Source organism: Saccoglossus kowalevskii, chromosome 10 (genome assembly GCF_978046115.1).
Source record: "Saccoglossus kowalevskii chromosome 10, keSacKowa6.1, whole genome shotgun sequence".
Lineage (NCBI taxonomy): Eukaryota > Metazoa > Hemichordata > Enteropneusta > Harrimaniidae > Saccoglossus > Saccoglossus kowalevskii.
In genome coordinates, this window is record NC_140650.1 from 10,885,581 (window position 1) to 10,912,958 (window position 27,378).

Below are 27,378 nucleotides of genomic sequence, written 5' to 3' on the forward strand. Positions count from 1 at the left end.
TCCTTCCTTTCCTGAGTATCAGAACTTGAAATAAATAAATATGTTATGATGTATATACTCGTATAAAGTTTGAAAATGATTGGTCAAGACATATCAGAAATATGGCTCTTGAACAGCAAAAAAATTACCTCGGTAAATGCCCATGCACAAGTCGGCCATTTTTAATCTGAAAAATCAAACTACATGCATCAAGATTCCATAATGTCCGGTGTATGTAACTAGTTTGTAAGTTTGATTGAAATCAAGATCTTTGTCAGGAATGGCAGAAATACTCAATTTAGATGAATATTTCAGCCAAAGTCAGATTCAAATAGTTTGCTCGGTAAACTAGATCCAAACATGGAATACTATGACACTATAAAATTTGCAAATTTCAATCATTTGCTAAATTCAAACCAAAGAAAATATACGTTTAAGATAAAACAATCAGACATAAATACTTAGAAAAGAAATTAAGTTTTTATTGAAGAAAACAAGACCAGCGTGTTCATACATAAAAGCTTTTATAGTTTCTGCCGCCATTATCAAAGCAAACTTTGTTAAATACATGCTCCTAGAAAACAACCCCAGTAAATATCGAAATTTCACATCTTTAAAACAAGTGCCAAGCATATTGCACAGTTTATCTTTACATGCCGACACTTGGAACCAACATCTGGTAATGAGCCAAATGCTGCATATTTTGGCACATTCTTTAAAATATGTAAAACTGAGACAAATTGAACATGTCTCCACCAAATAAATAAATTCTGAGTACATAGTCACATATGCAAATAGATAGAAACTAATAAACGATTCTTCTAGCAATGTTCATTGTACTGCATTTAGTACGTACACAAACATCTTTTTGGTTCAGTATTACATCAATTAAATAATGTGAAGAATTTAGCAATAAATATATCTCATTGCCTTTTAATTTTTATATTAAGTACCGGTAATACATTTTGATAGCTTTTCAAACCTTGTAATAAATATGCAAATCATTTATAAGATTCTGCAATGCAAAATGTACAAAATCTGATTTGAATTGTAGTAGTACAGACATACGCACTGTAGAGCGACAAGAGGTCCCTAACGTGCTCCACACAATACGTAGTATGCAGTATTAATACATAGTAGAAATAAGTCAATAATACAGTCCTTGTTTTAAACAAAAATCATATACATGTGTTCTGCAGGCATGATTGACAAGGACTGAACTCATAAATGTACAATGAATGTAGTCTTCTCATCAAATCCAAACCTATTGTGCTTTTAGGACAATATGGGTCACCAGTCGGCCATATTATCAATCAAAACCTAATGGGTTTCTAAAACAATAAGGGTCACCAGTCGGCCATATTATCAAATCCAAACTTGATTGGTTTTTAGGACAATAAAGATCACCAGTCGGTCATATCAAATCCAAACTTAATGGTTTCCAGAACAAAAGGGTCAACAGTCGACCATATTATCAAATCTAAACCTAATGGGTTTTTAGGACAATGAGGGTCACCAGTCGACCATATTATCAAATCTAAACCTAATGGGTTTTTAGGACAATAAGGATCACCAGTCGGCCATATTATCGAATCCAAACCTAATGAGGTTTTAGGACAATAAGGGTCACCAGTCGGCCATATTATCAAATCTAAACCTAATGAGGTTTTAGGACAATAAGGGTCACCAGTCGGCCATATTATCAAATCCAAACCTAATGAGGTTTTAGGACAATAAGGGTCACCAGTCGGCCATATTATCGAATCCAAACCTAATGAGGTTTTAGGACAATAAGGGTCACCAGTCGGCCATATTATCAAATCCAAACCTAATGAGATTTTAGGACAATAAGGGTCACCAGTCGGCCATATTATCAAATCCAAACCTAATGAGGTTTTAGGATAATAAGGGTCACCAGTCGGCCATATTATCAAATCCAAACCTAATGAGGTTTTAGGACAATAAGGGTCACCAGTCGGCCATATTATCAAATCCAAACCTAATGAGGTTTTAGGACAATAAGGGTCACCAGTCGGCCATATTATCAAATCCAAACCTAATGGGTTTTCGGAACAAGAAGGGTCACCCAAAAAAACAAGTATAATGCAATTAATAGAAAAGTTAGAGGCAGAATTGATAGCCCCAGTGCACCAGCCATGATGGAAGGCAGCTGTACAATGTTAGCATGCTAGCCTTAACAATTAATGGCAGTAAACAATAAAATACTGGTTTAATCAAATCAAATAAATAAATATATAAATTTGGTAGTCAAATCATAATAATAAAATGTGGTCACATAATATTATCATAATTATGTCACTTGATATCAATATAGTCACTGACAATATCAATACAATGGTCACATGATATCAGTGCAATATTAATATGATCACAACATTAATGTGATCACAACATTAATGTGGTCACAACATTAATGTGGTCACAACATCAATGTGGTCACAACATCAATGTGGTCACGACATTAATGTGATCACAACATGAATGTGGTCACAACATCAATGTGGTCACGACATCAATACAATGACCTCACATGAAATCAATATCATGTGGTCACATAGTATCAACATAGTTTGGTCCCATGATGATATAAACCTGTCACATAATATCAACATAATGCAGTCACGTGATATGGTCACATGATAATGATATCTTATATTCAAGAACACACAAATGTAATGGTTTTGGTAGTAAAAGTTGAACTGAAAAAGCTGGTATGAAATTGGAATTAAAAAACAACACTGAGTATATTAAACTGCAATGCATATATTAAATATAAATAAAGAAATACAAAGTTTGGTTGTAAAGAGATAAATTAAGTGTCAAATATATGGAATATTTAATAACTTAAGCTGACAATGTACATGCTTGTTCTGCACTAATTTGGCTTCTCAAAATCTGAATATTTAAACTATCCACCACCAGTTCCCTTCTTTTTATCAGAAATTTACAAAATAGTCTCATTTATAGTCTGCACTTTCCTTCAGAAAATTGGCACAAAAATAGCAAAATTTTTTGAATGAAAACTGAATTATGATCTGATCTTTAAATGTAGGGCATTAGACCAGCAAGTCAAAATTCTGTTAAAAAACTGTTATTGTACAAATTAAATGGCGCAGACATATCTCTGCGCTATCACACAAATATGTCATATTATTATTATTATCATCTTTTGATAGGAATGATGTCTATTTGGTCAAAGATGATAGCATTGCAATTATTAACAAAAGATTGAATGCATAAAAAGTTATGCGATGATCACATCAACTAACCAACCAGTCATCAAACATGGCGACGAAAAATAATCTGCAAAATATTGCATTATCACAAACAAAATCCAAGTTATTTCTGTTTATGTTACACCCTGTTGGGTTGTTCTACATCATTGAAATATGTATTATGTTTTGCAAAGAGCACATCAACGCAGCAAATCATGCCATTAGGGATGTACTGTGAAGGAGGGTTGGAAATTGTTTCTGATCTCAAAATACACTATACAAATGATCTCGTTCATGATATATATTTTTTTTATCTGTAGATCGTGTGATTTTATGCATCACATCACTAAAATGAGACAAATAAAATCCATTGTGAAAAAAACATTCCATAAAGACTGTTTTTAAAAAACAATCCAAGCCAAGTTGTGAATGTTATGTTATCTGTACTGTCCAATCAAAATCTTATTATAATTTATTTCCATAGAAACATTGGAGATTACAAGTTTTGTGTTGTCGACCGCTCACGTTCTAAATCAACACCTAGTAAGCAGAGATAATAATGTTCCACGAATGAGTATATTCTTTGAAACAAAGTCCCAAAGAAATTCATTTGAGAAATCAAAATAAACACAAAAACTTGGCTTGTAAAAATGTAAAATGTAAAAATAATATTATTTCCTTCTTTCAGCTAGGTAAAATACTTGTGCTGTAAAAGCCATAAGAATAGTCATCTTTAACTTGTAGTACGATGTTACCCGTAATCTAGGCATTATATTCACATTTCTCACTCAGGTGTCCACGTTTCTCGGTGAACTGGGCACACTGAGAAACATTACTTTATAAATTCATGCATTTAATATTCAAGTACACCCCATTGATGACGATTGTATTTCTAAGTGTTGAATTTGTTTTTCCTCAGCTGAACGAATAAAATATTAGGGTATAATATAAATAAATAAGATTTTTTACATCAGAGAAATGAAATTCTATTTAACAATTGATTCCATCTCTTTGTAGACATTTTCACACTTGATACAAACTCATGATTACAGAACTCACATGATTTTACATTCATCATCTTTAAATATTCCAGTTTCGCAGACTATAAAATTCATTCACAAAAAAGTCATAATTATCATTAGTGACAAATATTTTCAAAAATTCATCCATTTTCAATTACTCAAAGTCAAAGATTCTGGTAGCAAATCTGAGAGTTGCTGTAAATTCCTGTCCAGAAAGTACCAGGATGTAAAAGTACCAAGATGTAGAAGTACCAGGATGTATGACCTTTGGTGCTAAAAATAAGTTAATTGACTACATTGTGTATGTGACTGAAATCAAATATTAGTATTTTTATAAAGTACCAGACTATGAAAAATACTGAAGTCAGCCTCTTTAAGTAAGATGACATATGTACATCATTTCATAAAAAAGTCCAGGAAAATGTACAAATAACTTACCACCAAACATTTCTTAAAATGCATTTAAAAATGGTTTGTTTATATATTAAAACACTATTCTGTAAGTACATTTATAGACAAATTATGAATCTATTCTTGTTTTTCTATGTCACTCTAGCAGGGGACGGAAGGTGTATCTTTTGCCCCCAAAATGACTGGGGCTTACCTCTTGTCCCACCCATGACTGGGGATTATCTCTTGTCCCACCCATGACTGGGGCTTACCTCTTGTCCCACCCATGACTGGGGATTATCTCTTGTCCCACCCATGACTGGGGCATACCTCTTGTCCCACCCATGACTGGGGCTTACCTCTTGTCCCACCCATGACTGGGGCTTCCTCAAATCCTACCCAAGACAGGGAATTGCCTTTTGTCCCACCCAAGACTGGGTGATACTGTCCCACACAAAACTTAGGGTTACCTCTGACCCACTAAAGACAGGGGGTTATCTGTGGAGTGACATGTTAACAACATTAAACAGTGAAAATAACTTAAAGTGAAAACAACAAAAGTTAAGAAAACAACATGGGTTACAGTGAAAACAACATTGTATAAAGACAAATTTGTATCACTGTTATAAATAAAATGAAGATGAAAAATTTGACTGCCCCTGAGTTCCCTCTCTTCATAATTCTCATACGACCTAAAATTCTGAAAATAAACAACATATTTTATAAATGTTAGACATATGGTATAAGGATATTGAAGCAGCAAGTCTCTAAACATGGTGGAAAAGTAGACACACAGCACTTCAGTTTGTGAGTAATTGGACACTGAGCCAACCAAGCACCTCAGTCTGTGAGTGAGTGGATACTGAGCCAACACAGCACCTCAGTATGTGAGTGAGTGGACACTGAGCCAACACAGCACCGCAGTCTGTGAGTGAGTGGATACTGAGCCAACACAGCACCTCAGTATGTGAGTGAGTGGACACTGAGCCAACACAGCACCTCAGTTTGTGAGTGAGTGGACACTGAGCGAACACAGCACCTCAGTCTGTGAGTGAGTGGACACTGAGCCAGCCCAGCACCTCAGTCTGTGAGTGAGTGGATACTGAGCCAACACAGCACCTCAGTCTGTGAGTGAGTGGACACTGAGCCAACACAGCACCTCAGTCTGTGAGTGAGTGGACACTGAGCCAACACAGCACCGCAGTCTGTGAGTGAGTGGACACTGAGCCAACACAGCACCGCAGTCTGTGAGTGAGTGGACACTGAGCCAACACAGCACCTCAGTCTGTGAGTGAGTGGACACTGAGCCAACACAGCAGATCAGTCTGTGAGTGAGTGACACTGAGCCAGCACAGCACCGCAGTCTGTGAGTGAGTGGACACTGAGCCAGCACAGCACCGCAGTCTGTGAGTGAGTGGACACTGAGCCAACACAGCACCTCAGTCTGTGAGTGAGTGAACACTGAGCCAACACAGCACCTCAGTCTGTGAGTGAGTGGACACTGAGCCAACACAGCATCTCAGTATGTGAGTGAGTGGACACTGAGCCAACACAGCACCGCAGTCTGTGAGTGAGTGGACACTGAGCCAACACAGCACCTCAGTCTGTGAGTGAGTGGACACTGAGCCAGCACAGCACCTCAGTCTGTGAGTGAGTGACACTGAGCCAACACAGCACCTCAGTCTGTGAGTGAGTAGACACTGAGCCAACACAGCACCGCAGTCTGTGAGTGAGTGGACACTGAGCCAACCCAGCACCTCAGTCTGTGAGTGAGTAGACACTGAGCCAGCACAGCACCTCAGTCTGTGAGTGAGTGCCACTGAGCCAGCACAGCACCTCAGTCTGTGAGTGAGTAGACACTGAGCCAACACAGCACCTCAGTCTGGGAGTGAGTGTACACTGAGCCAACACAGCACTGCAGTCTGTGAGTGAGTGGACACTGAGCCAACACAGCACCGCAGTCTGTGAATGAGTGGACACTGAGCCAACACAGCACCGCAGTCTGTGAGTGAGTGGACACTGAGCCAACACAGCACCTCAGTCTGTGAGTGAGTGGACACTGAGCCAGCCCAGCACCGCAGTCTGTGAGTGAGTGGACACTGAGCCAACACAGCACCGCAGTCTGTGAGTGAGTGGACACTGAGCCAGCACAGCACCTCAGTCTGTAAGTGAGTGGACACTGAGCCAGCACAGCACCTCAGTCTGTGAGTGAGTGGACACTGATCCAGCACAGCACCCCAGTCTGTGAGTGAGTGGACACTGAGCCAACACAGCACCGCAGTCTGTGAGTGAGTGGACACTGAGCCAGCACAGCACCTCAGTCTGTGAGTGAGTGGACACTGAGCCAGCACAGCACCTCAGTCTGTGAGTGAGTGGACACTGAGCCAGCACAGCACCTCAGTCTGTGAGTGAGTGGACACTGAGCCAGCACAGCACCTCAGTCTGTGAGTGAGTGGACACTGAGCCAACACAGCACCGCAGTCTGTGAGTGAGTGGACACTGAGCCAGCACAGCACCTCAGTCTGTAAGTGAGTGGACACTGAGCCAGCACAGCACCTCAGTCTGTGAGTGAGTGGACACTGAGCCAGCACAGCACCCCAGTCTGTGAGTGAGTGGACACTGAGCCAACACAGCACCGCAGTCTGTGAGTGAGTGGACACTGAGCCAGCACAGCACCTCAGTCTGTGAGTGAGTGGACACTGAGCCAGCACAGCACCTCAGTCTGTGAGTGAGTGGACACTGAGCCAGCACAGCACCTCAGTCTGTGAGTGAGTGGACACTGAGCCAACATAGCACCTCAGTCTGTGAGTGAGTGGACACGAGCCAGCCCAGCACCTCAGTCTGTGAGTGAGTGGACACTGAGCCAACATAGCACCTCAGTCTGTGAGTGAGTGGACACGAGCCAGCCCAGCACCTCAGTCTGTGAGTGAGTGACACTGAGCCAACACAGCACCTCAGTCTGTGAGTGAGTGGACACTGAGCCAGCACAGCACCTCAGTCTGTGAGTGAGTGACACTGAGCCAACACAGCACCTCAGTCTGTGAGTGAGTAGACACTGAGCCAACACAGCACCGCAGTCTGTGAGTGAGTGGACACTGAGCCAACCCAGCACCTCAGTCTGTGAGTGAGTAGACACTGAGCCAGCACAGCACCTCAGTCTGTGAGTGAGTGCCACTGAGCCAGCACAGCACCTCAGTCTGTGAGTGAGTAGACACTGAGCCAACACAGCACCTCAGTCTGGGAGTGAGTGTACACTGAGCCAACACAGCACTGCAGTCTGTGAGTGAGTGGACACTGAGCCAACACAGCACCGCAGTCTGTGAATGAGTGGACACTGAGCCAACACAGCACCGCAGTCTGTGAGTGAGTGGACACTGAGCCAACACAGCACCTCAGTCTGTGAGTGAGTGGACACTGAGCCAGCCCAGCACCGCAGTCTGTGAGTGAGTGGACACTGAGCCAACACAGCACCGCAGTCTGTGAGTGAGTGGACACTGAGCCAGCACAGCACCTCAGTCTGTAAGTGAGTGGACACTGAGCCAGCACAGCACCTCAGTCTGTGAGTGAGTGGACACTGATCCAGCACAGCACCCCAGTCTGTGAGTGAGTGGACACTGAGCCAACACAGCACCGCAGTCTGTGAGTGAGTGGACACTGAGCCAGCACAGCACCTCAGTCTGTGAGTGAGTGGACACTGAGCCAGCACAGCACCTCAGTCTGTGAGTGAGTGGACACTGAGCCAGCACAGCACCTCAGTCTGTGAGTGAGTGGACACTGAGCCAGCACAGCACCTCAGTCTGTGAGTGAGTGGACACTGAGCCAACACAGCACCGCAGTCTGTGAGTGAGTGGACACTGAGCCAGCACAGCACCTCAGTCTGTAAGTGAGTGGACACTGAGCCAGCACAGCACCTCAGTCTGTGAGTGAGTGGACACTGAGCCAGCACAGCACCCCAGTCTGTGAGTGAGTGGACACTGAGCCAACACAGCACCGCAGTCTGTGAGTGAGTGGACACTGAGCCAGCACAGCACCTCAGTCTGTGAGTGAGTGGACACTGAGCCAGCACAGCACCTCAGTCTGTGAGTGAGTGGACACTGAGCCAGCACAGCACCTCAGTCTGTGAGTGAGTGGACACTGAGCCAACATAGCACCTCAGTCTGTGAGTGAGTGGACACGAGCCAGCCCAGCACCTCAGTCTGTGAGTGAGTGGACACTGAGCCAACATAGCACCTCAGTCTGTGAGTGAGTGGACACGAGCCAGTCCAGCACCTCAGTCTGTGAGTGAGTGACACTGAGCCAACACAGCACCTCAGTCTGTGAGTGAGTGGACACGAGCCAGCCCAGCGCCTCAGTCTGTGAGTGAGTGGACACGAGCCAGCCCAGCACCTCAGTCTGTGAGTGAGTGGACACTGAGCCAGCACAGCACCTCAGTCTGTGAGTGAGTGGACACTGAGCCAGCCCAGCACCTCAGTCTGTGAGTGAGTGGACACTGAGCCAGCACAGCACCCCAGTCTGTGAGTGAGTGGACACTGAGCCAACACAGCACCGCAGTCTGTGAGTGAGTGGACACTGAGCCAGCACAGCACCTCAGTCTGTGAGTGAGTGGACACTGAGCCAGCACAGCACCTCAGTCTGTGAGTGAGTGGACACTGAGCCAGCACAGCACCTCAGTCTGTGAGTGAGTGGACACTGAGCCAGCACAGCACCTCAGTCTGTGAGTGAGTGACACTGAGCCAACACAGCACCTCAGTCTGTGAGTGAGTAGACACTGAGCCAACACAGCACCGCAGTCTGTGAGTGAGTGGACACTGAGCCAACCCAGCACCTCAGTCTGTGAGTGAGTAGACACTGAGCCAGCACAGCACCTCAGTCTGTGAGTGAGTGCCACTGAGCCAGCACAGCACCTCAGTCTGTGAGTGAGTAGACACTGAGCCAACACAGCACCTCAGTCTGGGAGTGAGTGTACACTGAGCCAACACAGCACTGCAGTCTGTGAGTGAGTGGACACTGAGCCAACACAGCACCGCAGTCTGTGAATGAGTGGACACTGAGCCAACACAGCACCGCAGTCTGTGAGTGAGTGGACACTGAGCCAACACAGCACCTCAGTCTGTGAGTGAGTGGACACTGAGCCAGCCCAGCACCGCAGTCTGTGAGTGAGTGGACACTGAGCCAACACAGCACCGCAGTCTGTGAGTGAGTGGACACTGAGCCAGCACAGCACCTCAGTCTGTAAGTGAGTGGACACTGAGCCAGCACAGCACCTCAGTCTGTGAGTGAGTGGACACTGATCCAGCACAGCACCCCAGTCTGTGAGTGAGTGGACACTGAGCCAACACAGCACCGCAGTCTGTGAGTGAGTGGACACTGAGCCAGCACAGCACCTCAGTCTGTGAGTGAGTGGACACTGAGCCAGCACAGCACCTCAGTCTGTGAGTGAGTGGACACTGAGCCAGCACAGCACCTCAGTCTGTGAGTGAGTGGACACTGAGCCAGCACAGCACCTCAGTCTGTGAGTGAGTGGACACTGAGCCAACACAGCACCGCAGTCTGTGAGTGAGTGGACACTGAGCCAGCACAGCACCTCAGTCTGTAAGTGAGTGGACACTGAGCCAGCACAGCACCTCAGTCTGTGAGTGAGTGGACACTGAGCCAGCACAGCACCCCAGTCTGTGAGTGAGTGGACACTGAGCCAACACAGCACCGCAGTCTGTGAGTGAGTGGACACTGAGCCAGCACAGCACCTCAGTCTGTGAGTGAGTGGACACTGAGCCAGCACAGCACCTCAGTCTGTGAGTGAGTGGACACTGAGCCAGCACAGCACCTCAGTCTGTGAGTGAGTGGACACTGAGCCAACATAGCACCTCAGTCTGTGAGTGAGTGGACACGAGCCAGCCCAGCACCTCAGTCTGTGAGTGAGTGGACACTGAGCCAACATAGCACCTCAGTCTGTGAGTGAGTGGACACGAGCCAGCCCAGCACCTCAGTCTGTGAGTGAGTGACACTGAGCCAACACAGCACCTCAGTCTGTGAGTGAGTGGACACTGAGCCAGCACAGCACCTCAGTCTGTGAGTGAGTGACACTGAGCCAACACAGCACCTCAGTCTGTGAGTGAGTAGACACTGAGCCAACACAGCACCGCAGTCTGTGAGTGAGTGGACACTGAGCCAACCCAGCACCTCAGTCTGTGAGTGAGTAGACACTGAGCCAGCACAGCACCTCAGTCTGTGAGTGAGTGCCACTGAGCCAGCACAGCACCTCAGTCTGTGAGTGAGTAGACACTGAGCCAACACAGCACCTCAGTCTGGGAGTGAGTGTACACTGAGCCAACACAGCACTGCAGTCTGTGAGTGAGTGGACACTGAGCCAACACAGCACCGCAGTCTGTGAATGAGTGGACACTGAGCCAACACAGCACCGCAGTCTGTGAGTGAGTGGACACTGAGCCAACACAGCACCTCAGTCTGTGAGTGAGTGGACACTGAGCCAGCCCAGCACCGCAGTCTGTGAGTGAGTGGACACTGAGCCAACACAGCACCGCAGTCTGTGAGTGAGTGGACACTGAGCCAGCACAGCACCTCAGTCTGTAAGTGAGTGGACACTGAGCCAGCACAGCACCTCAGTCTGTGAGTGAGTGGACACTGATCCAGCACAGCACCCCAGTCTGTGAGTGAGTGGACACTGAGCCAACACAGCACCGCAGTCTGTGAGTGAGTGGACACTGAGCCAGCACAGCACCTCAGTCTGTGAGTGAGTGGACACTGAGCCAGCACAGCACCTCAGTCTGTGAGTGAGTGGACACTGAGCCAGCACAGCACCTCAGTCTGTGAGTGAGTGGACACTGAGCCAGCACAGCACCTCAGTCTGTGAGTGAGTGGACACTGAGCCAACACAGCACCGCAGTCTGTGAGTGAGTGGACACTGAGCCAGCACAGCACCTCAGTCTGTAAGTGAGTGGACACTGAGCCAGCACAGCACCTCAGTCTGTGAGTGAGTGGACACTGAGCCAGCACAGCACCCCAGTCTGTGAGTGAGTGGACACTGAGCCAACACAGCACCGCAGTCTGTGAGTGAGTGGACACTGAGCCAGCACAGCACCTCAGTCTGTGAGTGAGTGGACACTGAGCCAGCACAGCACCTCAGTCTGTGAGTGAGTGGACACTGAGCCAGCACAGCACCTCAGTCTGTGAGTGAGTGGACACTGAGCCAACATAGCACCTCAGTCTGTGAGTGAGTGGACACGAGCCAGCCCAGCACCTCAGTCTGTGAGTGAGTGGACACTGAGCCAACATAGCACCTCAGTCTGTGAGTGAGTGGACACGAGCCAGCCCAGCACCTCAGTCTGTGAGTGAGTGACACTGAGCCAACACAGCACCTCAGTCTGTGAGTGAGTGGACACGAGCCAGCCCAGCGCCTCAGTCTGTGAGTGAGTGGACACGAGCCAGCCCAGCACCTCAGTCTGTGAGTGAGTGGACACTGAGCCAGCACAGCACCTCAGTCTGTGAGTGAGTGGACACTGAGCCAGCCCAGCACCTCAGTCTGTGAGTGAGTGGACACTGAGCCAGCACAGCACCCCAGTCTGTGAGTGAGTGGACACTGAGCCAACACAGCACCGCAGTCTGTGAGTGAGTGGACACTGAGCCAGCACAGCACCTCAGTCTGTGAGTGAGTGGACACTGAGCCAGCACAGCACCTCAGTCTGTGAGTGAGTGGACACTGAGCCAGCACAGCACCTCAGTCTGTGAGTGAGTGGACACTGAGCCAACATAGCACCTCAGTCTGTGAGTGAGTGGACACGAGCCAGCCCAGCACCTCAGTCTGTGAGTGAGTGGACACTGAGCCAACATAGCACCTCAGTCTGTGAGTGAGTGGACACGAGCCAGCCCAGCACCTCAGTCTGTGAGTGAGTGACACTGAGCCAACACAGCACCTCAGTCTGTGAGTGAGTGGACACGAGCCAGCCCAGCACCTCAGTCTGTGAGTGAGTGGACACGAGCCAGCCCAGCACCTCAGTCTGTGAGTGAGTGGACACTGAGCCAGCACAGCACCTCAGTCTGTGAGTGAGTGGACACTGAGCCAGCCCAGCACCTCAGTCTGTGAGTGAGTGGACACTGAGCCAGCACAGCACCTCAGTCTGTGAGTGAGTGGACACTGAGCCAGCACAGCACCACAGTCTGTAAGTTAAAATAATGCTAGTCTGGTAAACTGTGCCATAAATAAAATGTACTTACTTGTTAATGACTATAAAAAGAACCACTGATATAAATGTGAACTTCGATACCAGCATAAAAACACTATTTTTCCTGTAATAAAAGAGAACATGGTTGTTATGCAATTAATTTCAGTTGAATTCATCTTACTCAAAATTTACATTAATGACAGAATGCGACCCTGTGCATTGTACGATGGGATCAAACCCAATGCAATACATGATGGGATCAAACCCAGTGCAATACATGATGGGATCAAACCCAGTGCAATACATGATAGGATCAAACCCAGTGCAATACATGATGGGATCAAACCCAGTGCAATACATGATGGGATCAAACCCAGTGCAATACATGATGGGATCAAACCCAGTGCAATACATGATGGGATCAAACCCAGTGCAATACATGATGGGATCAAACCCAGTGCAATACATGATGGGATCAAACCCAGTGCAATACATGATGGGATCAGACCCAGTGCAAGACATGATGGGATCAGACCCAGCGCAATACATGATGGGATCAAACCCAGCGCAATAGATGATGGGATCAAACCCTGTGCAATACATGATGGGATCAAACCCAGTGCAATACATGATGGGATCAAACCCAGTGCAATACATGATGGGATCAAACCCAGTGCAATACATGATGGGATCAAACCCAGTGCAATACATGATGGGATCAAACCCAGTGCAATACATGATGGGATCAAACCCAGTGCAATACATGATGGGATCAAACCCAGTGCAATACAATGATGGGATCAAACCCAATGCAATACATGATGGGATCAAACCCAATGCAATACATGATGGGATCAAACCCAATGCATTATATGATGGGATCAACCCAGTGTATTGTATGATGGGATCAACCCAGTGCATTGTATGATGGGATCAACCCAGTGCATTGTATGATGGGATGAAACCCAGTGCAATGCATGATGGGATCAGACCCAGTGCAATACATGATGGGATCAGACCCAGTGCAATACATGATGGGATCAGACCCAGTGCAATATATGATGAAATCAAAATATAATAACTTACTTGTTTTCACTGGCACCATTTATTTGTTTTCCTAGACCATCAAGCACATTGAGTCTTTCGTCTCTGTTACCCATTGCCCGCCGCACCCAAGTATCTGGATTGTTTGCAATGTCTTCATTTGGCATTTTATGTAAATAATTTCTTTTCAAGATATGAACTCCTCCCTCATTTCCATAGTTATCATCTCCTGGCATGTTGGCTACTGCAACATCATTGCCATAAAAATCTTCAAAGGGTTCAAGGCTTGTGTCAACGTCATAAAATTCACCACTTTCAGGTAGTCTGGTGATCTCTTCAACATGCCATAAACTTAAAGGTGTATCTATGACAGAATTAAATGAATTTGAGTAATACTACATGTCTGATGAAAATATGATGTTTACAAGATTTCATTGTACTAAGTGGGATGTTTACAAGATTTCATTATATTAAGTGTGTACAAGATTCCATTGTACTAAGTGTGGTGTTTACAAGATATCATTATATTAAGTGTGTACACGATTCTATTGTACTAAGTGTGTACAAGATTCCATTGTACTAAGTGTGGTGTTTACAAGATTTCATTATATTAAGTGTGGTGTTTACAAGTTTTCACTGTATTAAGTGTGGTGTTTACAAGACTTCATTATATTAAGTGTGGTGTTTACAAGTTTTCACTGTATTAAGTGTGGTGTTTACAAGATTTCATTATATTAAGTGTGGTGTTTACAAGATTTCATTGTACTAAGTGTGGTGTTTACAAGATTTCATTATATTAAGTGTGGTGTTTACAAGTTTTCATTATATTAAGTGGTATGTTTATAAAATTCCATTGTATTAAGTGTGGTGTTTACAAGATTTCATTGTATTAAGTGTGGTGTTTACAAGATTTCATTGTACTAAGTGTGGTGTTTACAAGATTTCATTGTATTAAGTGTGGTGTTTACAAGATTTCATTGTATTAAGTGTGGTGTTTACAAGATTTCATTATATTAAGTGTGGTGTTTACAAGTTTTCACTGTATTAAGTGTGGTGTTTACAAGATTTCATTATATTAAGTGTGGTGTTTACAAGATTTCATTGTACTAAGTGTGGTGTTTACAAGATTTCACTGTATTAAGTGTGGTGTTTACAAGATTTCATTGTATTAAGTGTGGTGTTTACAAGATTTCATTATATTAAGTGTGGTGTTTACAAGATTTCATTGTGTTAAGTGTGGTGTTTACAAGATTTCATTGTGTTAAGTGTGGTGTTTACAAGATTTCATTGTATTAAGTGTGGTGTTAACAAGTTTTCATTATATTAAGTGTGGTGTTTACAAGATTTCATTGTACTAAGTGTGGTGTTTACAAGTTTTCATTGTACTAAGTGTGGTGTTTACAAGTTTTCATTGTATTAAGTGGTATGTTTATAAAATTCCATTGTATTAAGTGTGGTGTTTACAAGATTTCATTGTGTTAAGTGTGGTGTTTACAAGATTTCATTGTACTAAGTGTGGTGTTTACAAGATTTCATCGTATTAAGTGTGGTGTTTACAAGATTTCATTGTATTAAGTGTGGTGTTTACAAGATTTCATTGTACTAAGTGTGGTGTTTACAAGATTTCATTGTATTAAGTGTGGTGTTTACAAGATTTCATTGTATTAAGTGTGGTGTTTACAAGATTTCATTGTACTAAGTGTGGTGTTTACAAGATTTCATTATATTAAGTGTGGTGTTTACAAGTTTTCATTATATTAAGTGGTATGTTTATAAAATTCCATTGTATTAAGTGTGGTGTTTACAAGATTTCATTGCGTTAAGTGTGGTGTTTACAAGATTTCATCGTATTAAGTGTGGCGTTTACAAGATTTCATTGTATTAAGTGTGGTGTTTACAAGATTTCATTATATTAAGTGTGGTGTTTACAAGATTTCATTGTGTTAAGTGTGGTGTTTACAAGATTTCATTGTGTTAAGTGTGGTGTTAACAAGTTTTCATTATATTAAGTGTGGTGTTTACAAGATTTCATTGTACTAAGTGTGGTGTTTACAAGTTTTCATTGTACTAAGTGTGGTGTTTACAAGTTTTCATTGTATTAAGTGGTATGTTTATAAAATTCCATTGTATTAAGTGTGGTGTTTACAAGATTTCATTGTGTTAAGTGTGGTGTTTACAAGATTTCATTGTATTAAGTGTGGTGTTTACAAGTTTTCATTATATTAAGTGGTATGTTTATAAAATTCCATTGTATTAAGTGTGGTGTTTACAAGATTTCATTGTGTTAAGTGTGGTGTTTACAAGATTTCATTATATTAAGTGTGGTGTTTACAAGATTTCATTGTACTAAGTGTGGTGTTTACAAGTTTTCATTGTATTAAGTGGTATGTTTATAAAATTCCATTGTATTAAGTGTGGTGTTTACAAGATTTCATTGTGTTAAGTGTGGTGTTAACAAGTTTTCATTATATTAAGTGTGGTGTTTACAAGATTTCATTGTACTAAGTGTGGTGTTTACAAGTTTTCATTGTATTAAGTGGTATGTTTATAAAATTCCATTGTATTAAGTGTGGTGTTTACAAGATTTCATTGTGTTAAGTGTGGTGTTTACAAGATTTCATTGTATTAAGTGTGGTGTTTACAAGTTTTCATTATATTAAGTGGTATGTATGTTTATAAAATTCCATTGTATTAAGTGTGGTGTTTACAAGATTTCATTGTGTTAAGTGTGGTGTTTACAAGATTTCATTGTATTAAGTGTGGTGTTAACAAGTTTTCATTATATTAAGTGGTATGTTTATAAAATTCCATTGTATTAAGTGTGGTGTTTACAAGATTTCATTGTATTAAGTGTGGTGTTTACAAGATTTCATTGTACTAAGTGTGGTGTTTACAAGATTTCATTGTATTAAGTGTGGTGTTTACAAGATTTCATTGTATTAAGTGTGGTGTTTACAAGATTTCATTATATTAAGTGTGGTGTTTACAAGTTTTCACTGTATTAAGTGTGGTGTTTACAAGATTTCATTATATTAAGTGTGGTGTTTACAAGATTTCATTGTACTAAGTGTGGTGTTTACAAGATTTCACTGTATTAAATGTGGTGTTTACAAGATTTCATTGTATTAAGTGTGGTGTTTACAAGATTTCATTGTATTAAGTGTGGTGTTTACAAGATTTCATTATATTAAGTGTGGTGTTTACAAGATTTCATTGTGTTAAGTGTGGTGTTTACAAGATTTCATTGTGTTAAGTGTGGTGTTTACAAGATTTCATTGTATTAAGTGTGGTGTTTACAAGATTTCATTGTATTAAGTGTGGTGTTAACAAGTTTTCATTATATTAAGTGTGGTGTTTACAAGATTTCATTGTACTAAGTGTGGTGTTTACAAGTTTTCATTGTACTAAGTGTGGTGTTTACAAGTTTTCATTGTATTAAGTGGTATGTTTATAAAATTCCATTGTATTAAGTGTGGTGTTTACAAGATTTCATTGTGTTAAGTGTGGTGTTTACAAGATTTCATTGTACTAAGTGTGGTGTTTACAAGATTTCATCGTATTAAGTGTGGCGTTTACAAGATTTCATTGTATTAAGTGTGGTGTTTACAAGATTTCATTGTATTAAGTGTGGTGTTTACAAGATTTCATTGTATTAAGTGTGGTGTTTACAAGATTTCATTGTACTAAGTGTGGTGTTTACAAGATTTCATTGTACTAAGTGTGGTGTTTACAAGATTTCATTATATTAAGTGTGGTGTTTACAAGTTTTCATTATATTAAGTGGTATGTTTATAAAATTCCATTGTATTAAGTGTGGTGTTTACAAGATTTCATTGCGTTAAGTGTGGTGTTTACAAGATTTCATCGTATTAAGTGTGGCGTTTACAAGATTTCATTGTATTAAGTGTGGTGTTTACAAGATTTCATTATATTAAGTGTGGTGTTTACAAGATTTCATTGTGTTAAGTGTGGTGTTTACAAGATTTCATTGTGTTAAGTGTGGTGTTTACAAGATTTCATTGTATTAAGTGTGGTGTTAACAAGTTTTCATTATATTAAGTGTGGTGTTTACAAGATTTCATTGTACTAAGTGTGGTGTTTACAAGTTTTCATTGTACTAAGTGTGGTGTTTACAAGTTTTCATTGTATTAAGTGGTATGTTTATAAAATTCCATTGTATTAAGTGTGGTGTTTACAAGATTTCATTGTGTTAAGTGTGGTGTTTACAAGATTTCATTGTATTAAGTGTGGTGTTTACAAGTTTTCATTATATTAAGTGGTATGTTTATAAAATTCCATTGTATTAAGTGTGGTGTTTACAAGATTTCATTGTGTTAAGTGTGGTGTTTACAAGATTTCATTGTATTAAGTGTGGTGTTTACAAGTTTTCATTATATTAAGTGGTATGTTTATAAAATTCCATTGTATTAAGTGTGGTGTTTACAAGATTTCATTGTGTTAAGTGTGGTGTTTACAAGATTTCATTATATTAAGTGTGGTGTTTACAAGATTTCATTGTACTAAGTGTGGTGTTTACAAGTTTTCATTGTATTAAGTGGTATGTTTATAAAATTCCATTGTATTAAGTGTGGTGTTTACAAGATTTCATTGTGTTAAGTGTGGTGTTAACAAGTTTTCATTATATTAAGTGTGGTGTTTACAAGATTTCATTGTACTAAGTGTGGTGTTTACAAGTTTTCATTGTATTAAGTGGTATGTTTATAAAATTCCATTGTATTAAGTGTGGTGTTTACAAGATTTCATTGTGTTAAGTGTGGTGTTTACAAGATTTCATTATATTAAGTGTGGTGTTTACAAGATTTCATTGTGTTAAGTGTGGTGTTAACAAGTTTTCATTATATTAAGTGTGGTGTTTACAAGATTTCATTGTACTAAGTGTGGTGTTTACAAGTTTTCATTGTATTAAGTGGTATGTTTATAAAATTCCATTGTATTAAGTGTGGTGTTTACAAGATTTCATTGTGTTAAGTGTGGTGTTTACAAGATTTCATTGTATTAAGTGTGGTGTTTACAAGTTTTCATTATATTAAGTGGTATGTATGTTTATAAAATTCCATTGTATTAAGTGTGGTGTTTACAAGATTTCATTGTGTTAAGTGTGGTGTTTACAAGATTTCATTGTATTAAGTGTGGTGTTTACAAGATTTCATTGTATTAAGTGTGGTGTTTACAAGATTTCATTATATTAAGTGTGGTGTTTACAAGATTTCATTGTGTTAAGTGTGGTGTTTACAAGATTTCATCGTATTAAGTGTGGTGTTTACAAGATTTCATTATATTAAGTGTGGTGTTTACAAGATTTCATTGTACTAAGTGTGGTGTTTACAAGTTTTCATTGTACTAAGTGTGGTGTTTACAAGTTTTCATTGTATTAAGTGGTATGTTTATAAAATTCCATTGTATTAAGTGTGGTGTTTACAAGATTTCATTGTGTTAAGTGTGGTGTTTACAAGATTTCATTGTATTAAGTGTGGTGTTTACAAGTTTTCATTATATTAAGTGGTATGTATGTTTATAAAATTCCATTGTATTAAGTGTGGTGTTTACAAGATTTCATTGTGTTAAGTGTGGTGTTTACAAGATTTCATTGTATTAAGTGTGGTGTTAACAAGTTTTCATTATATTAAGTGGTATGTTTATAAAATTCCATTGTATTAAGTGTGGTGTTTACAAGATTTCATTGTATTAAGTGTGGTGTTTACAAGATTTCATTGTACTAAGTGTGGTGTTTACAAGATTTCATTGTATTAAGTGTGGTGTTTACAAGATTTCATTGTATTAAGTGTGGTGTTTACAAGATTTCATTATATTAAGTGTGGTGTTTACAAGTTTTCACTGTATTAAGTGTGGTGTTTACAAGATTTCATTATATTAAGTGTGGTGTTTACAAGATTTCATTGTACTAAGTGTGGTGTTTACAAGATTTCACTGTATTAAATGTGGTGTTTACAAGATTTCATTGTATTAAGTGTGGTGTTTACAAGATTTCATTATATTAAGTGTGGTGTTTACAAGATTTCATTGTGTTAAGTGTGGTGTTTACAAGATTTCATTGTGTTAAGTGTGGTGTTTACAAGATTTCATTGTATTAAGTGTGGTGTTTACAAGATTTCATTGTATTAAGTGTGGTGTTAACAAGTTTTCATTATATTAAGTGTGGTGTTTACAAGATTTCATTGTACTAAGTGTGGTGTTTACAAGTTTTCATTGTACTAAGTGTGGTGTTTACAAGTTTTCATTGTATTAAGTGGTATGTTTATAAAATTCCATTGTATTAAGTGTGGTGTTTACAAGATTTCATTGTGTTAAGTGTGGTGTTTACAAGATTTCATTGTACTAAGTGTGGTGTTTACAAGATTTCATCGTATTAAGTGTGGCGTTTACAAGATTTCATTGTATTAAGTGTGGTGTTTACAAGATTTCATTGTATTAAGTGTGGTGTTTACAAGATTTCATTGTATTAAGTGTGGTGTTTACAAGATTTCATTGTACTAAGTGTGGTGTTTACAAGATTTCATTGTACTAAGTGTGGTGTTTACAAGATTTCATTATATTAAGTGTGGTGTTTACAAGTTTTCATTATATTAAGTGGTATGTTTATAAAATTCCATTGTATTAAGTGTGGTGTTTACAAGATTTCATTGCGTTAAGTGTGGTGTTTACAAGATTTCATCGTATTAAGTGTGGCGTTTACAAGATTTCATTGTATTAAGTGTGGTGTTTACAAGATTTCATTATATTAAGTGTGGTGTTTACAAGATTTCATTGTGTTAAGTGTGGTGTTTACAAGATTTCATTGTGTTAAGTGTGGTGTTTACAAGATTTCATTGTATTAAGTGTGGTGTTAACAAGTTTTCATTATATTAAGTGTGGTGTTTACAAGATTTCATTGTACTAAGTGTGGTGTTTACAAGTTTTCATTGTATTAAGTGGTATGTTTATAAAATTCCATTGTATTAAGTGTGGTGTTTACAAGATTTCATTGTGTTAAGTGTGGTGTTTACAAGATTTCATTGTATTAAGTGTGGTGTTTACAAGTTTTCATTATATTAAGTGGTATGTTTATAAAATTCCATTGTATTAAGTGTGGTGTTTACAAGATTTCATTGTGTTAAGTGTGGTGTTTACAAGATTTCATTGTATTAAGTGTGGTGTTTACAAGTTTTCATTATATTAAGTGGTATGTTTATAAAATTCCATTGTATTAAGTGTGGTGTTTACAAGATTTCATTGTGTTAAGTGTGGTGTTTACAAGATTTCATTATATTAAGTGTGGTGTTTACAAGATTTCATTGTACTAAGTGTGGTGTTTACAAGTTTTCATTGTATTAAGTGGTATGTTTATAAAATTCCATTGTATTAAGTGTGGTGTTTACAAGATTTCATTGTGTTAAGTGTGGTGTTAACAAGTTTTCATTATATTAAGTGTGGTGTTTACAAGATTTCATTGTACTAAGTGTGGTGTTTACAAGTTTTCATTGTATTAAGTGGTATGTTTATAAAATTCCATTGTATTAAGTGTGGTGTTTACAAGATTTCATTGTGTTAAGTGTGGTGTTTACAAGATTTCATTATATTAAGTGTGGTGTTTACAAGATTTCATTGTGTTAAGTGTGGTGTTAACAAGTTTTCATTATATTAAGTGTGGTGTTTACAAGATTTCATTGTACTAAGTGTGGTGTTTACAAGTTTTCATTGTATTAAGTGGTATGTTTATAAAATTCCATTGTATTAAGTGTGGTGTTTACAAGATTTCATTGTGTTAAGTGTGGTGTTTACAAGATTTCATTGTATTAAGTGTGGTGTTTACAAGTTTTCATTATATTAAGTGGTATGTATGTTTATAAAATTCCATTGTATTAAGTGTGGTGTTTACAAGATTTCATTGTGTTAAGTGTGGTGTTTACAAGATTTCATTGTATTAAGTGTGGTGTTTACAAGATTTCATTGTATTAAGTGTGGTGTTTACAAGATTTCATTATATTAAGTGTGGTGTTTACAAGATTTCATTGTGTTAAGTGTGGTGTTTACAAGATTTCATTGTGTTAAGTGTGGTGTTTACAAGATTTCATCGTATTAAGTGTGGTGTTTACAAGATTTCATTATATTAAGTGTGGTGTTTACAAGATTTCATTGTATTAAGTGTGGTGTTTACAAGTTTTCATTATATTAAGTGGTATGTTTATAAAATTCCATTGTATTAAGTGTGGTGTTTACAAGATTCCATTGTGTTAAGTGTGGTGTTTACAAGATTTCATTGTATTAAGTGTGGTGTTTACAAGTTTTCATTATATTAAGTGGTATGTTTATAAAATTCCATTGTATTAAGTGTGGTGTTTACAAGATTTCATTGTGTTAAGTGTGGTGTTTACAAGATTTCATTATATTAAGTGTGGTGTTTACAAGTTTTCACTGTATTAAGTGTGGTGTTTACAAGATTTCATTGTACTAAGTGTGGTGTTTACAAGATTTCATCGTATTAAGTGTGGTGTTTACAAGATTTCATCGTATTAAGTGTGGTGTTTACAAGATTTCATCGTATTAAGTGTGGTGTTTACAAGATTTCATCGTATTAAGTGTGGTGTTTACAAGATTTCATCGTATTAAGTGTGGTGTTTACAAGATTTCATCGTATTAAGTGTGGTGTTTACAAGATTTCATCGTATTAAGTGTGGTGTTTACAAGATTTCATCGTATTAAGTGTGGTGTTTACAAGATTTCATCGTATTAAATGTGGTGTTTACAAGATTTCATTGTATTAAGTGTGGTGTTCACAATATGTCAAAACAAAACAATTTATTCAGAACTCTTTTCACCGGTATTTGGAAGAGTGTTTTTTTAGGCAAGACGCACTGTGAATGAAGCTTGCACACAAATAAATCTACACATTTTATTTTATCTGGTCTTGAAAAATCAACGTAAACTGTCAATCCTAAAAATATACAGCTTGAAGGGAGGGAACGAGATTGGTTTGAATCACTGTTTTTATGCAAATTCGTGCGGCCATCTTGGGACACACTGTCTATTGTCTAAACTTTAAAACCACAAAATTGGGCTTTATGCGGACGGTTTGGGTTAACATAGGTTTGCCCCAAGTGTTTGAATATGAGATCACCCCTTAGAACTTGTAAAAGATAAAATAGCACACAATATATTAATGCACAATACAGACATGGCATGTACCTGACAGCGCATACATAGCAGCAAGAACAGCAAGAGGGACACTTAAACGATTGTAGACAGCAAGAATCAAATGCTCATAAATAAGCCTGTCACTGCAGGACAACTAAGAATTAATTGTACAACCAGGAAAATATAAAATACATACTTTTCACTGTTTTTACATCTGTAGCACGAACGATATAAACACTTGCTCTGTACTGAAATGGATCAGATACTCCTTGCTGGGTGAAACTTAACGTCCATAAACCTTCTTCAATGTATCCACAGTGAGAGAATGAATTGGTGAATGTTGTGGTGTCGGGTGGAGCCTAAGAAAAAAAACATAGAGAAACTATTTAAGCCTTGTCCATCTACTAAACTATGACATAAAAAACATAGAGAACTTATTTGAGCCTTGCCCATCTACTGAATTCTGACATAAAAAACATAGAGAAAGTATTTGAGCCATGCCCATCTACTGAATTCTGACATAAAAAACATAAAGAACTTTTTTGAGCCTTGCCCATCTACTGAATTCTGACATAAAACATAGAGAAATTATTTAAGCCTTGCCCATCTACTAAATTCTGACATGAAAACCATAAAGAAACTATTTAAGCATTGCCCATCTACTAAATTCTGACATAAAAACCATAGAGAAACTATTTAAGCTCTGCTCATCTACTGAATTCTGACATGTTGTGATATGTCTTTTTTTTTTTACATCTGAGATTTAACAATTAGCGACTTCTGCTGGAAATTCAGCAGGTGTAGCAATTATTCGGTTTTCATTTTGAGAAATCATTTTTAATTGTTCCAAAATAAAAAATTTAAAACATTATAAAAATACAGTTATGAAATAAACAACATCAATTTGGACATAACATGTCTGACAAATAGAATATCTGAAATTTTGCAATAAAATGAACACATCCACTGCATGTGTAATGACGGACACAATTTGTAATTGCTTGATATGGCCATATTGTACCCACAATCCCCTGCAACTATTGCGTAATTGCCCCCATCTGAACATGAAGACAAAGAACAAAACAGACACATTTTGTTTCTAAAATACCGGTATGTCATAATGACATGCAAATTGTTCACATACTTTAGTTTTTTTGCCAAGTGTTTCCTTTTCGGGCGCCGCTCTGCTGTGTGTAAACTTCATAGTTCTCATACACCGTGCTTTGCCAGATGGCTCAATAAGGGTGGCATTAAAATCTAGGGTTTCCGTTCCAATTAGAGGAAACCTGGCATAGTTGTAGTTTTTATTGCGTGGATTGACTCCATAGCCTATAATAAAAGAAATATGTATTTCAAAGTGTAACAGTCATGACATCGCATCCAGTCAAAAAAAACGTCTCATTCATTGAGAGTGTTTGTTAGCAATGAGATATTTCTAATACCAAATAATAATATTTCTAATACAACTGAATCAAGCAAGTTAACAAGAATGAGAAGAACTGCTTGACCATCAACGCCCACTATCATATATTGTGAAAGTGTCACTTGTAGTGATAGTATGTAATGTTCAGTCACATGAACAGGGTTAAGATTGCTCAATACAGTTTCACAAAAGTCTTTGGGATATTGTTTATATTTTGCGAATAGATTGCTTACTGCCTTTCAAGATCATATGTGGAAAAAAATGATGGTACAAACATATTTTTTTGTGATCAACATAATATTACTGTATATAGATTAATACGTGGGACTCTATGGAGGGAAAAGTTAAAACATGACCTGTTTTTTTATTTTTAAAACCCAAAGTAATGAAACAATAAGTCTAGAACTCTATTTTGAAAAAAAAATTAAAAAATAGGACCTATTTATGAAAATATGATGGTTGATAAAACGTTTCTCATGCACACAACAAATCTTGCATTTCCACTTCAAACCCAACAAGTTTGGGAAAATGTATCAAGCAATCTTAATTAATAATACTATTACCCAGCTGAATCAGAATTTTTTTTTTAAATTTGTAAAAGTGAGAATTTCACCCATGTCCTTTAAACAGGGAGTCGTAACAGTAGCTGTTCACTCACAAACTCAAATTACGAAATCAAGAAAATTTCTATTGTCGACAATTTAACATTTTAATTTAACATTTCCAAATATTTGACTCACGTTTCAAGGTGTTTTCATCACTGCACGCTAGATTACGACCATCCTCGTCTTCATTCCTGGGAATCCGAAACAAAGCGTTCACGTATATGGTATCAGTGGATGAAACATCATATGGCACAAACGTCTGTGCCACCTTCTCCATCACAGATCCAACGGTCCTACGAGTGAGAACCATTATCAACGAGTATACATGTACATACATTCCAATACAGATACCCTATTTATTTTTATTTTTATTTATTTTTAGAACATCACTAAGTAGTGTACAAGCCAGAACACTTGTTTGGTAAGATATTAAACAGTGGTTGTCACGCCGCGTCCTATTCGATATGGGACCCCCATTGATTGTTTACACCAACCACCTGCCTTTCAGTTACATCAAACTCACACTGGGTTATGTGCAGACTTTTTTACAAACAGTGTAAATACTATATTGCAATCAAGCGAGACAATGCTCGAATTTCACAAATTTCGAAAGTCAGTGAAGATCAAGAAATTTGTAGCAGTAATAATTACACTGGGGCAAAAAATTCTACTGTAACTACTGTAACACTACCATATTTGCTTTACTGTAAAATACTTTATTTTCGCTTGGAATAAATTTTCACTGAAGGAATAATTCAGTGAAAATAAAATCTAGCGAATATACCTTTTTTCCTATATTTAACATTCAAGTTGTCAGAAATCAGTGAAAATAAATTCCATACAAAACACCCAAAAATCTTTTCAGCTAAAATAATGTATTTTACAGTATTAGTATGTGTGTAGTGCATGCTTTTTATGCAAATGAGAGATGAGTCTATGGTTGAAAAGTCACATTACAATAATCCAGCATACAAGAAATGTGATTTTTGGCTTATGTGTCCTTCTATATAAAGATGCGCTTCTAACATAGCAAATACGATATCTGTCAGTTGATTTATTTAACGATGAAACTGTCTCTAGTAATGTCTCTGTAAAGATTTTAACTTGAAATTGAAATTCAAAGTGCTTGGAACAGAAAACTGAAAAAAAAATGTTTGGTGTCTCACACAGCATATAAGCAGAGTCTCTATTTTTGACATTTTTATGTAAAATCAATATATACAAAGTGACATGAATACGTACCATCCGCCTTTACCAGCAGCTTTCACGACAGTAGATAACTGCAGCGCCCTCAGGTGACCATCACTAAAACATTCTGAATGTGCCTTAGGAATCTAGGAGTGACAGACACAGATTATCACGACTTAATAACTGCATGTGTGTAAAAGATGACAATGTTATTTCTTCAAGCTAGTCATTAAGTCAGGTTGCCATAGAAACATACTGACATTATGTCCTGCTGTGAAGTTTGTGAAATGATAATACGGAGAATGAAAGTTATAATACATATTGATTTTATATTTAGTAAAAATAAAATGACGTACCACAGAAGATCGAAGTAATTTTGCTGAGCCGTTAATGCTGCCATCAAACTCGATCTGAAGAAATAAAAAAAATTTATATGAAGAATTCGCATTCAATTCAAATAGCAGACACAAGTCATGGCAAGACATTACAGAGTCACTTTTTTTAATAGAGATCAAAATGTCATTCAGTCAGTCATTTTGAATGTGATGTGAGAGAAAAAAATGACACACATCAAGCTTCCAAAATGTCCGTACCAAGTTGGAACGAAATCCATCAACACATAACAGTAGTTTTTAAGACAAAAAGGACACCATTCTGCCATCTTGAATTGGATCGTATATCAATGGATGTGCATAATATACGGTATGATATGCATAAATGAAGTTTGAATATGATTGGTCCAGACATGTCCAAGATACAGGTGGCAATGCACTGACAGATGCACACACGTATGCATGCATGAACACAGAAGTCAATCTAAAGGCCTTATTTGGGGGTCTGTCTAAATGGGTTCAAATCGGCAGGTGTCTTTAGAACTAGGATTAGGATTCTCGTACAACTTTAATTAAGTGTCAATTTCAAAAATCCAAACAGTTGCAGAAAACACTGGCCACGGCATCCAAGTGAATAAAGACGTCTGTATGTGATATATTACGACATAAAAATAACACAGTGCTGACAAAAAGGTCAGTCACATTTACCAATTAAAACTGTGTTATATTGACTAGACAAGCTGCAGGAATACGTCACATGCAGGCGCTGTCTTGTTTTACAACAAACCTATCACCTAAAAATATCTGACAAAATAGTGAAAAAGCC

At 38.9% G+C, this 27,378-nt stretch overlaps 1 protein-coding gene across 1 annotated transcript in view; it reads right to left on the reverse strand.

Moving 5' to 3' along the window:
• Positions 1–437: 437 nt before the first annotated feature.
• The window catches only part of LOC102808919 (uncharacterized), an 83,428-nt gene continuing 56,487 nt past the window's right edge, over positions 438–27,378 (reverse strand). Inside the window, exons 14-21 of the mRNA XM_085504842.1 lie at positions 26,577–26,630; positions 26,275–26,366; positions 25,168–25,325; positions 24,149–24,333; positions 23,201–23,363; positions 13,894–14,215; positions 12,860–12,931; positions 438–5,327 (exon numbers count right to left, since the gene is read on the reverse strand). Coding sequence (XP_085360968.1) covers positions 5,207–5,327; positions 12,860–12,931; positions 13,894–14,215; positions 23,201–23,363; positions 24,149–24,333; positions 25,168–25,325; positions 26,275–26,366; positions 26,577–26,630 — 1,167 coding nt within the window. The 3' untranslated portion in view covers positions 438–5,206. The remainder of the gene's footprint in view (positions 5,328–12,859; positions 12,932–13,893; positions 14,216–23,200; positions 23,364–24,148; positions 24,334–25,167; positions 25,326–26,274; positions 26,367–26,576; positions 26,631–27,378) is intronic.